The 16,700-nt window shown below is 35.6% G+C and overlaps 1 protein-coding gene across 3 annotated transcripts in view; it reads right to left on the bottom strand.

The window, feature by feature from the left end:
- Positions 1-3,276: 3,276 nt before the first annotated feature.
- The window catches only part of PPP2R5E (protein phosphatase 2 regulatory subunit B'epsilon), a 75,887-nt gene continuing 62,463 nt past the window's right edge, over positions 3,277-16,700 (bottom strand). For 2 of the 3 annotated variants that reach the window (XM_050898492.1, XM_050898493.1), the window contains exons 6-14: positions 14,972-15,102; positions 14,829-14,888; positions 14,083-14,191; positions 13,036-13,089; positions 12,878-12,928; positions 11,915-12,034; positions 10,661-10,788; positions 8,127-8,228; positions 3,277-5,466 (exon numbers count right to left, since the gene is read on the bottom strand). In XM_050898492.1, coding sequence (XP_050754449.1) covers positions 5,367-5,466; positions 8,127-8,228; positions 10,661-10,788; positions 11,915-12,034; positions 12,878-12,928; positions 13,036-13,089; positions 14,083-14,191; positions 14,829-14,888; positions 14,972-15,102 — 855 coding nt within the window. In that variant the 3' untranslated portion in view covers positions 3,277-5,366. The remainder of the gene's footprint in view (positions 5,467-8,126; positions 8,229-10,660; positions 10,789-11,914; positions 12,035-12,877; positions 12,929-13,035; positions 13,090-14,082; positions 14,192-14,828; positions 14,889-14,971; positions 15,103-16,700) is intronic. The other variant, XM_050898494.1, reaches the window with a different exon arrangement.

The following is a 16,700-nucleotide window of genomic DNA, read 5'->3' as shown; positions in this document are numbered from 1 at the left end:
TCCTTTAAAGGTTGTTTTCTAACTTGCAAGTACTGAAGAAGAATCTTACCCTGAAGGCCAGCTTACTGCATGTTCTCATTTTTTTTTTAACTTCTTTGGAAAATACTTGCCTTGCAATAAGAAAGCAGAGAGAGACATGAGGTTGTTAAGTGATCTGAATATTGTCTTACAAGTATTTAAAGAGATTTGCGATAATGAGCTCTTCTTACAAAGCACATTAAGATCCGACTGCTGAAAATTTAATTTGGAAAAAATCAAAATGGAAAGAATTTTTAAGAATTAGACTACTGGAATAATTCATGTAGGAAACTGACATTTTAGCATCAGAAGTAGATGTTCAATACATCTTGTCTCCGGTTTTATTGCAGCATCCGTATCTACTGCACTTCTGCTAAAGCCGTTCACCAGCACTACCCCGTACCAGGCTCTCTCCGTGGCTCTCTCCAGAGGGTGTTTCCCACATACGTTAACTGTCTTAAGCCTCTGTCCTCACTTCCAAACTGCAAGGCATAGTAGCACGAGGACTGAAACAGGAGAATGCTGCTATAAAAGAACAAGTTCCTTCACCAGCTGCAAAGTGTAAGGCTCAAAGGGTTTATAAAGAACATTGTGTGGATCTAATGCCTTTTTTTTTTTGTATCCACTGCTCTTTACCTCCCTCACGGGCATGGTTGTGTGCAGTATGAGGATGCTCATCATCATGAGAAGACCTTTAAAAAAAAAAATAAACTTAATGAAAACTAAGCATTTACTACAGTAATTCTGGCAGAAACTTAAATTACCACCTCATTGTTTGGGTGTTTTTTTCTTAGACAAGTATCCTTACATTTAATGCCTGCAAATGGGTATCTGATCACTGCAAGTTCACTGTTGAAAAGGTACATGAAGTTTAGACGGGAGGTGGAAAAAAAAGCCAAGCACCTGGAAAACACTTCATTGCTTCTTTATTTAGATGCACCCACAGTACAGAGCCTCTTGAGCATGTGCAAAAGAGGAAGATTACACATTTATAGCTGGGAGCACCATTGAGTTTGAGTTTCTTTGATACCATTTTTAAGAAAGTAAACTATTTCCAAAGAATGACATTTGAATCCAAGAGCTTAAGAACTGCTTGTACTTTATCCAGAGGTGGAAGGTATTTTTCTTTTATTATTACTTCGATGTAGAGTAGAAGACATTTTCACAGTCTGGTTGGACCAGTCTATATATTTTCATATGCACCTTTTAATATATATAAAAAAATGTTTCATTTTTCCCCCCTACCCACAGATAGTTAAATGCATCTAAGTTTAAAAACAGTAATGGACCAGAGCATTCCTATGGGGAAAAATGAACTTTTGCTGCCCTCTCCTGCTTAAACAATGAAATGCTAAAATATTAAGATCTATGAATCTAATGCTAACCTTGAAACAAAAAGCATGACAGGTCATTCGCTATACTACAATCAAAAATAGGACAACAACAAGAAATGTATCGGTACTATTTATATTTGAAAACTCCTCATCATTACATGAGGTTATGAATACAACATATTTACAGTAAGTGATCCAAATAACAAAAACTTGTATTCAGAGAAGTCATGATAAAAAGTGTATGCCTCTGTGGATGGGAAGCAACACTTGGATAAAAGTTTTCAATCAAAATTAGTTCCATTCTGTTTCAAGATACTGTTTCATGGACTTCAAAACGAAAAACTGGGCTATACAAAATCTGCTGCACATATCAACTAGAAAAACTTATTTGTGGCTCACTACAGAGCTGCTAAGGGAAGCAGGTGAGCCAAAATAAAAAAGCCACGTGTAAATAAAAACATTCTTCAATCTTGTGCATTGTCACCTTTGTCTTGTTTTAGGGCAACTGCTTTGGGATGATATTGTCACACAATTAAGAGAAAAGGCCATCTTTGTTCTCCAAGACAGAACTAAAAGCAAATTATTTCGGTTTTATTTGGGGGGAGAAGAATCTAGTCTTTCCCCCTCCTCACAAAACAAAAAAGAGGTTTTTAAAGCGCCTAATATATTTTCCTTTCCATAGAGTGACAGAGCCTGAAGCTGTACTTACGCACGTATAATGTAAGTACAGCTGCTGCATTTGTTACTCAAGCAATTCTTGGCTCTAACACCCTCCATTTTTCCATATATAGGAGGAGATAAAAAAAATAAATTAAATCCTTTTATTTATGCTAACAAAACCAAGATTAAATTTACTGTAACCCTGCTAGTGAATGCTCCAATGGCACTGGAAAACTTTTATTTAAAGCATTCCAACCTTTGGAAGAGAGACAAAAAACACTCAAAAGCAATGAAAGGAAAACAGTAAGGGAGACTTGCAAGATGAAGAAAGCAATGTGCACTCAATTTAAAGTATATGAGAGGAACTTTACTTTTACAGTTGTTATATCCCCATGACCTGATGCAATGCCCTAGTATTGAAAATGCAGCTCTTTCCTTTTACCAGAGAGCATTCAATCCTTTCTCCTGAAACCAATATGGTACAGGACACAAGCGACCACCCAACAACTGCTGTACGAGCAGCGAATAAAAACATTTACACAAATAAAGGTAGTTTCTGGAACTCAAGAAGCAAACAAAAGCATAATTAAATAGACGCACTGATCACACTTGGGCCCATACGCTGCCTTCTTCTTTGCCTACAACTCCAATTGATACCAATGGGAGCTCTGCAGAATGGCAGGACATCGCATTTGGATTGCGGCAAACAGTGGATCCCGGGGGTACGGTCGTATCATTGTGGCAAGTGCTTCTTCACGTACATCGCACAGTGCAACCTAGTGTCGTATCAGCCTTTTAGAGTCAAGTGACTAATATCACATCGTCTCATTCACTTTAAAGAAACATTCCTTCTCGGAAGTGATAAATCATCTATAAACTTTAGATACTCCCCACTATCCCCACATCAGAGGTAACATCAGAGGTAACAAAATATTGCAACCCATCAGGTTCTCATCAGTTTTGTATGATCAATACCAGAATGTCATGTCAAAACCAAAAAGAGTTATGAACAAACAACACCCACCTAAACTCTAAGTACAGGACAAGGTGCTTTTTCTAATTTCACATTGTTGTGTTTTACTCCACCAGGTGGAAAACATTAACCTTTCGGCCTCCATTCTATCTCAGTTTTTCACAATTGAACATAGTCTTTGAGCACGAGTTTAAGTTCACCCTTTTGTAAAGCATGATCATTTCACACAGAAATCACACTACCAAATATTTTTTTGGTAACAGAAATAAAAGACTGTCAAAATCAATGGGCTAAGGGACATGATTTGTTATAAATTTATTTAATCTTCAGTATTTCAGCTTGCACCTTTGCTTCAGCACTTTAAAATAAAATGTTTCAACTATGACAGTAACTGCCTAATTTACATTGCGTCCCAGTCAGTGTTCTTAAAAGAAGCTCATATTAATCCCGTTAAACCATGTCGTGTTTGGTGTTGCATATGACTAGTTCCACTTTTTTTTCAGAATTAACAGTGTCAAGTTTTTACAAAATCGTTGAGTTTACAACATTTGTGTACGCAGACCCAGGAGTACAAACTGTGACCTGATAATCCTGAAACAGTCAGTAGTCTAGGAGGGAATTCTTTTTTACCGCTTTTCTGTGCCTGAAAACAAGAAAACTTCAAATCCTACTGTATATTTAAATGGTAGGAAGAAAAATATACAAGCTTGTATTTATACTGTATTTCTATCAATGGCAACAGGTCATAAATTCATATTTGCAACTATCACAAAGACTCATGAACACCAATTCAGTTTTATACTGTAAATACTGCTGGATTGATGGTTTAGGATTATCAATTCACTGTTGTCATATGTCTATAACAGTTCAAAAGCATCCTGGAGAAAAATCCTGAAACACATACCTTTCGGTATATAATAATGCAACTGCATTAGCTAAATATATACTGTACATAAGTCTTATCAGCATTTTACCTACCAAAGATGTAAGATTCCACTTTCAAATACAAAGCAGATAGCCAATAATGTATACTTATAATACAGCCCTCTTCTTTGTTTTTGTATTTTTTTTTTCTTTTGTTTTAAACAATTTGGTCACAATGCACCTTTGATATAAAAGCATTTTAAACTTTATTATTAATACTCAGAACATTAGGATTTCCAGAATTTTTTTCAGTAGCATTTGTAGAACCACTTTTGGTAACAAATACAGTAGTTAGGAATGAGCATCCAGATGAGAATGCAGAAGTATATTATCCAGAATCCTTTCCAGCTAAGACCATAGGGCTGGTACTGTGATGAGTAATAGTACTAGAACCACAAAAACACTATAGTATGTTTCTTAGAGGCTACATCCTCTTTTGCTGGAACACTTTATAAATACATATTAAAAAGTAAGGCAACAACTCCAAACAGTCCAAACAGCTATCTCAACTCAATTTCCAATTAGATCCATGTCCACTGGAGATCAATTTCATGCTTGCACTGTTTAGCGTTTGTCTTTATTTTTTCGAAATGGTCCAATAAAAACATACTGTAATAATTTAGCAATTAGTATTTCTAAAACAACTCCGGTATGTATGTCCAATGCCGTATCACTAATACTGGTTAGGTACTGAAGTCCAGGGTGTTACCACCGCCCATTTTTAAAGGATTGTGGACACTAACTTGGATTTGCAATAAATAGGTGCATGAATCCAAAGCTCCCTTTCCTACTATGTTTATCACCTACTTGTTTTTTAACTCCTAATGTTCAAATTAAGGAAGCACCAGAGACAGCCTGGTACTAAAAAAATGCTCACACCAGTAAACAAAACTTTTATTCAGGACCTATGTTTTTCATGGCCCTGATCTGAATGGACATTCAACTTATGAAGATGTGCAAAAGGAAAAAAAGTCAAATTACAGTAAAGTTATCCAGAGAAGGAGGATGTTACACAAACTCATAAGGAAATGACAGTCTTTTTTCTCTTTTACTATAAATACACTTAACAGTTTAGCAGAAAGACAAGCTAAATTTTAAGATTGTTCACATTTGAAAGTTGTATTATACTCTCTGCTAACGATAAATAAGGAACAGGTCCTGACAATGGAATTTGACATTGCAATTTTCATCAACAGATCTTTGAAGACTGGTTTTAAAGAAGGGTTAAAACAATGATTATGTTTGCAAAGTTCTGAGAAGTCCATCTGCTGTCCAAACTTTGGATTAAAGTCCTTATTTTTTTCCTTTACTTAGAGACAGGTATATACAGTGCTGTTGTAATAATGAAACAAATGTGAAATCTACTGTAAAGTTGCACAATACAGAAAACTGTTGCTCCATCTTCTACTACATAAATGTGTGACTCCACAGGTTAATAATGCTGTTTTGTTTTTTTGTTAAGTTGGAATTATTCCATCACGTCTAAGACCTCTCTTTAATTCCAAATCCTCCAGTTTTTTCCACAGTTCTTCACGCTCTTTCTCTTTCTTCTTCTCACTGACAGATGAAATAAAACAAAGAGTTAGCAGGACAGAAGATTGTAGAATATTTATGTTAAAAAACATAGTTGACATTAATTAGCAGCACTAATTTTGTTGAACACAACTGCAATTTTCCTAACGTATATTTAATTTTTTAAAATATTTTTCTTTTTTTTTTGTGCTTTTCGTTACCTACATAAATATCACTAAACAAAGCAGTGTGAAAAGAACATAAAATGTAAGCTGAAAAGTGACAGTGTTCATAGACACTAATTCGTAATGCAGAAGAAAAAAAACGCAGTGGACTTTTATTACAGAACAAGTATATCATGATTATAAAAATTAACATTTCAGGACTAACTTGCCTTTAATTATTTTCAAGTTTATTTATTTAAGGTATTTTTTAATCTTATAAATAACAGCCACTTTCTAGAACAAGCGTTCCCTTATTCTTTTAGAATCACTGTTCTTACTTACATCGACTGGTGACTTTCATATAGCTTAGGGACCAGCAACGGGAAAGTTCAAGCTACAAGACGTGCCTTTTGTTCAGTAATTTACTCTTTTTCCTTACCAAATTCCTACAAGATCTATGTAGCATTTGCTTTAACAACAGACTTTAATGGCTGATCTGATAAAATTAAACAGCTAATCTAACATTTACTTTACCTGCATTATTTCCCTTCTAAATTTCCTGTCTCTGCTATAGCTTACTTTGAATAAATCTCCTTGATACTGCAAGGTACAAAATGCTTTCAATTTCTATTACATTACCTTGTAGGTTCAGATGAAATGGAAATCTAACAATTATAGAGATACAGATTCTCTGCCAGTTACATTACAGAATTCTTGAAAAATATTTCAGCAGATTAGAAACATTCCTACACATCTTGATTCGGTCAAAATACCATCATCTGGCTCATTTATTTGAAATTTTAATTTCCCAAGAGTATTTTAAACATATAAAAAAAATACAAACAACTTTCAGATAAATCCCTGAAGAACAGTTAAAAAAAAAAAAAAAGCGCTCACTGTCACTAGAAAGTATTTAAAATTAAATATAAGAATAAGTGAACTAGCCTGACATTTTCAGGCTACTTACCAGATATTTATCTTCTAATCATTATGAAATATATGCCTGCTTACCTAAAAGACTGTTAGAGGATGATCACCTCATCCAACTTACCTATTTGACCTATCATAGTCATTAATATTGAACATATTTCTCCTCAAGCTTTAAGTGATATCAAAGCTACCCTTTTGAAATGCGGTTTTACTAAGATGCTAAAGATTTTCTGTAAACATTAAGGTAATTATCCTATTTTATACATTCAGGTATTTACATGTTTTAAAATGATAAGTAGTCAATAAAAATGGTGAAATGGTTAGTTAGCACCAGCCTTGATAAGAGATACGTCAGCAGGTGCAAGAAAAATTCTTTGTGTAGTTCAGTCAATAAACCTCCCCCATTATCCAGACATGGGACATACTACTACAGTGCCTCGTTCCTCATCTTAAGAGGCGAAGTGCAATCGCAAATTGATTTAAGTCACTGAGGTCCCTCAGTAAATGGCTGGATTAGATGACCAGTCCTAAGATTCTCTGCCTTTCCTGCTAGAAAACCAGGCAGTGTTGTCTCAGCTGCCCTAGCAGACTGAGCCTCATTTATCAACACCTATCCAGAATTCATCTGGCGTCTTAGCTCAAATATAGATCTAAGTCTCTAAAAGTAAAATGCTGTACTAATGAACCTGTTAATTGTAGATTTTTTGTGTATAAAACTTTTTATTTTACAACAACGAAGCAGAACAAAAGGACAGTGCGACTCCAGTCACATGATTCAAAAAGTATGGCCTCCAAGAGAGGCTTTACTCTATACTTTAGAGACCATACTACCCTAACAAGGTCTGATGACATACAGTACTCTTTGCTTTGCTTGGGGGAACCCTGAGTCACAGAAAAGGTATGACTTAAATGAAGCTGCAAACTGTTCAGAGTTCCTGAAGTTTCCTCATTTTTTTCACCTGATGCTTTGGATAAGCTGAAACTTTTGAGAAAAGATGCTGCACTATAATTGGAAATGAAGATTAAGGAAAATAGGAGAAAAGACAAAAAGCATTTTACTAGAGTGGAACTAAGGACTGTATGAGTGGTGTATCTAAAGGATCCTGCACGCTAAAAGACTCAGATACAGCAAGACCTCTGTATAAGAAATAAAAGGATTGAGAGATGCCTCTTTGCTTTAAGACCACTCCCAGCCTAAGAACAGTAGTTCAGAAAATCAAATCTTAGAGTTTTCCTTCATGTCTTTTTCCAAACCTCAATGAGACTTTTTTGAAGTCTTTAAGCAAAGTGTTATCTTTAAACCCTTGTTTTTCTTTTATTATTGAAGATCTTGATACATTTAAGTCTTTTGGAATGCAGTGTCAAAAGGAATTCCATGAGGAATGCAGATTCCCAAGCAATGCAATGGATACTGTATTTCATAAGGGGTAAAGAACAACCTGTACATGATATTATCTTACATCTTGCAAAGAGAAGGCTAAAGAGCATGCAGGGGGAAAAATGAGGCATTGTGTCTATTATGTGTGAGATTATGCAATCGCATCTGAGTGTAAGGGAAAAGCTAAACAGCAGGCCTTATGCACAGCTGACAAAAAAAGCTTTAAAAGTTACCGCTGACGATCTGACTTGTAAGTGGCTGTCAGCTCGTCAAACATGGTGCTGTTCATTTCCATAAATGCCTTCAACACATTGTAGACTAAAGCCACAATAGCCCTGTGAAACATTAAAAAAGAAAAAAGAAAGGAGTCTATTAGTTTCCGGTGAAATCAGACATTAAATAAAAGTGTCTTCTCTTAGTGGCATTTCTGCGACCAATTCTGCTCTTGCAAATATGATAATGTAAATTCTTTGATTTCAGTGAAACTACTTTTGATTAACATATTTAAAGGTGAGAATCAGCTTTCATGTCTCTACTGACTACTTAAATGGAGCAAACCAAAACTCTAGAGTAAAAGGTAACAACAGAAAGCTATTACATATAACTACAGACTCTTCCCTCATGCTGTGGAGCAATTCTGAATGCAACTCCGGGGATTCAAATCATCAATGCTGGCAGAAGGAATAGAATTTAAACATGAAAGGAGAGTGATTCATATTTCCTTATGATTTTTCTATGAAGCTGAATATTCAGTGCATCTATGCAAAATACAAGGCTGTATTTCAAGAGTGACTTCCTTGTACTCATACGTTTCATATTCATTTTCACTTTGGTACAGCAAAAAACTCTTAAAAAACGCCACAAGTCCTTCAGATGAGCACTGCAGTATCTGTGTAAAACTGTGTGTGTGTGTAAAAAAATACAGATACTATCTATATATCTATAGATATAGATAGACTATCTATATATCTATAGATATATCCCTATAAACCTCTGCCTACTTTGCTTATTGTGGTTCCTGACCTTACCCAAGAGCCAATACACCACTGCTTATTTGAATTCGAGTTGCTTAATTGCATAGAACATAAGAGGCATGATCTGTTCATACAGGAAGAAATGATGTATAATAATAATAGTTTCAAAAAGGCTTCAAAGGCATTCTGTCCCACCAAGGTTCAAAAAAGGTAGAATCAGTTTGCTCTTTTATACCATCTGACTGGATAACTAACCTAAAACATACTAGAATTCCCAAAGTAAGATGAGTCTGCCAACAGTCTGATTATCTAGAGGTCAAAATGCCTTTGTGGCAGAGTTGAAGATAAAGAAACAATAAAGCAACCGAAAAGGGAGAAGGGAAAGAAACAAATCTAAAAAACTTTCACAGAATTTGGAATAGATTATCAATCAAGAGATCCCAGTTCCTCACCCACTACTATGGTTGTCATATACAGACATGGGGCTGCTTAAGAAACAGCTCTTCAGCCAGGAGGCAGTGAATCAACATTACACGTGCCAGGAACTTTTGAGCAAACCTATATAGCAGACAAACTATGTGCCATTTCCCACACTCCCCCTCGGTCTATCATTCACCTCTTCCAATAAATTTTCATTTTTGTTGCCTGCATTTAAAAATGTTCTCATAAATATAAAAATTCTTTAAATACCTTCTTTATTTTACATGTATTTTAACCTGACTTGTGTGGCAAAGGTACAACATTCCTGTGGGTATGAAAACTCTGAGAACTAGGATACTGGAGTAGTCTCATTACCAGAAGCATCCCAGTGCATAGTGTAAAAGGTTGGGCAGGAGCACGGGCAGGTTGGAGACTGGTAATGCATTAATATGCCACAGAAAGTGTCTTTTTGTGATGAGCGTTAATTACAGAAGCTTTCCAGTAGCATTAGATTTGTCATGAAAGCACACAAACTTGAGGTTTGGCTAGATACAGAACAAAAAGACTAATGTTTTAAAAGACGAAATATTTTGCAAGTACTTTACAGTAAGGTCTTAAAGCAACTGGGGCCTGAACGTAGCACAGATCATTAAAAATACTGGGTTTACTAAATGGTAACCACCTTGACTTAGAAGAACTTTTCAACTGAAGTGTAGAATGCATGGCATCTAACTGTAATAGTATTTTCCATTAAAACACTGTCTACTAGGTCATTCAGGTTAAAAAAAAAATTCCAAATTAACAGGATATCAATATGAAGCAACTACACTATTACTGCGCGTAATAGAGAACAGCTGTATTTAAATAAATTTAGAAAAAACAACCCAACCTCAGAATATACTGATGTCTATATGCTTCATAGATGTTTAGAAAAATGCTAGTACCAGAGGTATCAGTATCATCCATGATACAGCCACAAAGCTTTATTAATGCCAAGCGATATTCTTCTAGACAATTTATGATCAGGCTTAAGACGTTAACCAGTTTATAAAAAACTGTGTAGGAGAAATGCTTGATGAGCAACACTTTCTCTTCAGTAACAATGTAACATCTAATTTCTCTTTTTTCCAACTTGTGAGAAGCTCTATTTTTATCCCATAAAGTACTGATTTTTGTACACATACCAGATAATTAAAAACATTTTGAGACAAGCTCAAGTATAGACTAATTTATATTGGCATTAACAGAGTTGCACCTGCTCATGCCAGCTTTGAATTTAGATCTCTCCCGTTCAGATGTTCTTCAGCAGACACTCCCTAAGTTTATCAGTGGTATGTCAAATGGTAAGATAAAGTGTAATGGCAAAAACTTACGGATTCCAGTGTTCTTTAGAAATCCTATAAAGGCTGGAAAACATGATGGGAAGTATAACATTTGAATTCTCCTCTATCAAACTCATGATGTATTCATTATTCCAATAATACAGCGCTCTTTCGGCCACCTTAGAGTCAAAGAAATAAAATACGAACAGGAATTCAGATACCTATAATTTTATAATTTTCTGAAGGAAAAACAAATTACAGAGAAATTTCACACAGATGAATTAACAGGAATCATTAACTTTGGAATTAAAACTCTTCTTTAATCAGCAGCATAACATGCATTAATGGAATTAAGGTTTTATCCTATAATTCAGATCCCACAGCATCCACTCTCTCTTTCCCCTGAGCAATATGTTGTTACTCACTGAAGAGCAGGTGCAGACACTGCATGAATGCTGCAGCTGTGGAGGGGAAGGGAGAGCAGACAGACTTCCCATCGCCCCTCTCCCTCAGTCCTGTGACTGCAGTCGGAAGGAAGAGAGCAGTGCTGGGATACCCGAGGAAGGAGACAGGGAAAGGCCCAGTAGCTGGGCTGAATAAGGGGGGGAGAGATCTTAAGTGTGGGGAAGGTACCAATGATAATAGTCACCTTGGGGAGGAGCTGGGGGGGCGTAGGAGGGAAAACACTGATTTAAATTATGCTAAAAACAAATGCAGTCCAAGGAAGAGCCCAAAACAGTCACATCTGCCTTTGTGCCAGGATAGGTCACCTAGCTTAATATGGAGACACTACAGGCTATGAATCCTATGTCCTCTTCACATATGATTCAATTTAAATCCTATTTGCTCCCCTTCTTCCCGTTACGCCATGTGAAGAAAACAGGCTATGGGTTCTATCACCTCTAACCAGACATCTCCTTACAGAAGGAAGTAGGAAAACAAGAATGCTGCACAACACTGCGCTAAAAAAGGGAGTAAATACATCCTACGTGGTCTATCAGTCTGAAGGCCATACGGTGAGTGCCCCTCACCTACAGTCAGACGGGCTCAAAGTCTGCTTGGACACAGTTTAAGGCCTTATGTGGCTCAGAACAGCAAGTTCTGTGCTGTAACCCCAGATACATCTAACAAGTTATTCATGGAGCTCAGAACTAAACTTCTACTGTAACATACCCTCTTCCATAGAAATCCAGAAGACAAGTATTTAAAAACTACATAATACAGAATAATATTTACATCTGGGAGGTGTTGTGTTTGAAATTGAGACTATACATTTCTATACAAATAATAACCTCTACCACTGACCTGAAAATGAGGGCTAGAGACACACTTGGCAATTTGTTTAAACAAGGGTTCCTGGATTTTGACAAATTGTGATGGTTCGATTACATCCAAGATTTCCTCCAGCTCTCCTAGGAACATGACCTAAAGACAAGGAAGGAAGCATTGAATATAAAACCTCTGAATCATCTTCATCAGCAAAATGCTGGTAACCCTCAAATTCTACCACTTCAGGGAGAAATGGAAGCCTCACTAGCTCAGCAATACCCTCTCTCAAAAAATGTGATCAGTTCTACCTTTAGCAGCTTCTGGATTCAGTCTCTTAAAACAAGGAGGACGAGTGCGTGCAAATGCTGTATTTAAAGCAGTCCTTTACAACAAAATTCAGAATTGCACCAGTATATCCATGCTGAAAACCTAGCCTCATACAAAGAATTTGGCCAAGGCTTAAACTTTGTTAACTAAGGAGAGTCTCTTAATTTTACCTCATTTTTGGAAGCAATATTCAAAATAACGGTTTTGCTGTGTCACAAAATCTCATTAGGGAAACTCAGATTTGCATCAAGAATTTGAAATAAAAATGCAAAGGTCTAACTGCATTTTTTACATGTTTAGTAGGTAAACACCAGACAATAAAATATCTTTCATCCTCCCTGAAAAAAATACTATCCTCACATTTAAACAATTCCAAATCTAACAGAGTTTTCCAATCTATCCTCAACTATGTTTATTTTCTCCTTTCTAAAACAAAAAGAGATTCTCTGCAGAAGAACCAGTGCTTATTTCATGAATAGAAACCATGGTTATCAAATTTTTCTCTTCATAGTCAAAACTGTCCAAAAAAACAGAATTCAAGTATGGAAAATCACCTACAAGAATTAATACCAAGGTCGCCACAGCATGTGCTATCTACCTGGAAATATCCCTGCCTATTATATTGTAGAACAAAATAACTCTATGTTTTGTTAATACTAGCATATCATTTACCTCTTTCTGACTGCAGGTTTTTGGCCAGAATTTCATTAAACCTCTAATGACCTAAATTAGAAGGAAAAAAAAGTTAGATTTTGTAACGTTTCTCTCAACAGGGTAAGCCATTTATGATGAAAAAAAAAAAAAAAAAAAACTATGAAAGAAATATTTACTGGTTCTGTGAGTGAGGGGTCTTTCTCCAGAAACTGTACTATGCAATACGCCAGCTGTGAAGTGGTAAAGATTTAAGAAAATGAAGTTAGAACATTTCTATAAAAAACCCACAAAGAAACAATTTTTTAAAAAAAGAGAACCTCAAGGCAAGATGCTATACAGCTTTCTCAAATTGCATCCAATTTTAAACTGAGATGCATAGTTTGCACTGTGCAAGTCCACTCAAAGTTCGGTTCATAAGAAACAACAGAACACATTACAAAAAAAAAAATAAGGGTGACAAAGTAGCATATACAATAAAAATCACAGCAACTTGGAATTCTAAATACAGTCATATAACCAATGTTTTGAAGCTTCTGTTACTCTCTGAAACTGCGTCTTTTTACACATTTTATGTATCAACAAAATCATGAAAACTCTTGCAAGATGAGCCAACACAGCTAAAACCTAGAATAACATATTTAGAAAGCACAGCTTTATCAGCATAAGAAGGACTGCACTATCTGAAAATCAGAGAGAAAGGCAACAGGTATCACTTATCAGAGGAAAAATTATGTCATGAAAGCTGAATGTATAAAAAGATGTATGAGAGCATAAATGCAGTATTAAGAAATCTGTGAGGGAGAATGTTAAAGATTATGCAAAAATGTGGGTATTAATATTCAGAAAGTTGCCAGGGTGAAGACGAGCCTTGACAGCACCAGACTAAGGAAACCCAAACATCCTCAAATGTAAGAATGAGGCAAATTTGTAAGAATGAGAAAATAGCAGAGAGGAAAACCTAAAGAGAAAGTTTAACTACTAAACAAAATCCCCAAAATATTACAGATGTATGTTACACTTGTAATTACCTAATCAGAACAGAAGCAAGACATTTATCATACAAAGCATATTAAATGAATTTAAAAAAAAAAAAATCTATTGCATTTTTTCCACATTTCGAAACTTCCCCCCACCTTTCATGTGCTACGCAATTAAATTTCCAAAGCAACCTTAAAAAAAATGTATCATTCTAACTGAGCAGAAAATATTTTTAGAACTTCTACCTGTGCATGGAAGAGTGATAAACTCCTGACAGTATGTAAAGGGATCAGCACCTTCACCAGAAACTGTTTATGCTCTGCCTTAAGAGGTAAAGCAAAACCATTGATAATACTAGAAATTAGAAGAGAAATATTTGTTAGTGTTATCATCACAGAAAACATTCTTGATGTCTGAACAAGCACTTTCTAGATTAAAATAATTTAGCAGTCAGCACCTGTTTACAAATAGCAGGCTCATGCCATTTGTAAACAGGTGCTGACTTTTGTCGTGCTTTATATTAGCAGTGCAGTACATATCTAGGTAGCAATTCAGCTCCGACTTAGGAATAATCATATAAACAGCTGCACAAACCTGTTGCCAAACAGATAAGACCTTGCCTATGTGGTCTGTAAATTCATGTAAGCAAGGTGTTCTTGAGTAATTAACTTACCAGAATTAGATTTACTCAAAATATTCACACTGTTAGCATGCTCAAAAAAAAAATTCTGCAGCATGTAAGGATGAAGTGCACAAAATTTAACATACACATACACGCAAAATCAATCCAACACTTTGGCTGTAACTTTCATCCAGTTATATACTCCTGGCAAATATGTGACAGAGATTTGCACATGGGCTTAAAGATGAGCATGTGTGCACACCTGTTTTCAGAATCAGGGCTTATAGTAATACTTTTTCCGAATCCAACACTATTCTGACGTGTCCAGAAGGGAAGCTTCAGATAGATAATAAATAAAGACTCATTTACCTTCCTAAAATTTCCAACAGTTCAGCTACGCCATTGAAGTGTTCAGTTTCATAAACAAATCTAAAAAAAGAAAGTTAAATATAAGTAATATATCAGTCTCCTAAAATGTTCAGAAGCGAAAAGTACCTTCTTCCACAACTTACCGTAGAAAAATATTATTAATCTGTTTTCGGATAAATGCTCTAAGACCCAGAAACTTGCCATAAATTCTGTGCAAGACTGTTTTTAGGTAGTCTCGTTCTCGAGGGTCTTCGCTGTCAAACAGCTCCAACAGCTGTGTTTAAAGGAAAAAGAGTACTGAAACAGTAGACATTTGACAAGTATGACACACAGACTTCTATATAAAAGTTAAATTCATGAAAGCACATGCATGTAAGAATGTGATATCCGTGCTACCCAAGGTGTAGAAATACAGTATTAAAAAAATCTTTTGTAACCCCAGTACAACATCACAAAACTCAGTTTATTAATTTCTACCTCTTACGTAACAAAACTTTGGAAATCTTCAAACAACTAATAAATTACTGATTAACTGGCTCCAAAATGCTGCCTTCCTTCTCCCCAAAAATGAATAAAAAAAGTTTTTAGATGCTGCCATATCTACAAAATAAGACAGTTTGCCTCTTGCCATCCACTGTTCCTTCATTCTGCAGAACTAAAAGATCCTCACTTGCTCTAAGATTTTGTTCCCGCAACATTGTGTCAAGGTCACATTTTTCTAATTGCTTGTAATTTATATTATGAGCTCTTAAGCCTTCCTAGTGATTGCATGGCCTTCACGCTGTGGAAAGACTCAACAGTGAAGTCTATGCCAGTACCGGATCTGCTGTTACAGGATCTCCACCAATCAACACAAATCAAAGCATCGGGGGAATTAATACTCCAGGCTGAACAAAATGGTAACTTCAATATCCAGTTAAAAAAAAAAACAAAACAAACAACAAAACACCAACAACAGAAAACCCACCTTTACTAAGTAACTCTTAAATAAGATTTTAAAACAGCAAAATGATTATGTGGTACTCAGTCAAAAGAGAATGCCATCTGGTGTCTTGTATTGTACAAAATATATCCTGAAACACCGACACCTCAAGTTGCTTCTAAGAATTACGGCATGAAATGAGCAGCAGGAATATCACCTGCACATCTTTGTTCTACTCCCCTTGAACCCTCTACCACAGAAGTATGAGCTTCCTCTTACTCCTTCATCTTTTTTGACACCACAACATTGACTATTCTGGCAGACATTTGGAATAAGTTAAAAGGTAAATTTTATTTAAAAACAAAACAAACCAACCAACCAACCAACAAAAAACCAAAAATCAAAAATACCCAACCCCTCCCCAAATACAGAGAAAACAGGGAAGTTTAAGATAGTAATCATAAGCAACCATTTCTCTCTTGCATGAAAAAGAAAGTAACTGTCAACCAGTACCTGTCTTGCAAGAGAAACGAAGACAGTTTGCCAAAGAGGTCTTACAAATATTTACGATGCTGTCAGAAAATTATTACAGGAATGGTAGAAAACAAAATTATATTGGACTCACAAATAGGTAAATTATAAATACCTATTATAACTAGATATGTCAGTGTATGTATACTACCTGATCTCTGTTAAACTGCTACACAACTTTGAGAAGGTGAAAAAGCAAAAAAAAAAAACAACAGAAAAATATGATTAGAAGTTGTTAAGCTGTCTGGGATTTTGCTTTCTAACATCCAGGTTTAGGACTGATATATGTATTCTTCTTCATTGTCTTGGATGTTTCTGTAGCTTGTAATGAGATCCCACTATCTTTTCCTTGCAGTAAGAATCTGTGGTGGGAATTTCATGAGGAAACTATGAGGTTTGTCAGCTGCCCTCCAGAGGTT

The sequence above is a fragment of the Gymnogyps californianus genome, chromosome 5, assembly GCF_018139145.2.
Source record: "Gymnogyps californianus isolate 813 chromosome 5, ASM1813914v2, whole genome shotgun sequence".
Taxonomy (NCBI): Eukaryota; Metazoa; Chordata; class Aves; order Accipitriformes; family Cathartidae; genus Gymnogyps; species Gymnogyps californianus.
This window is presented reverse-complemented; position numbering and strand designations above follow the sequence as displayed.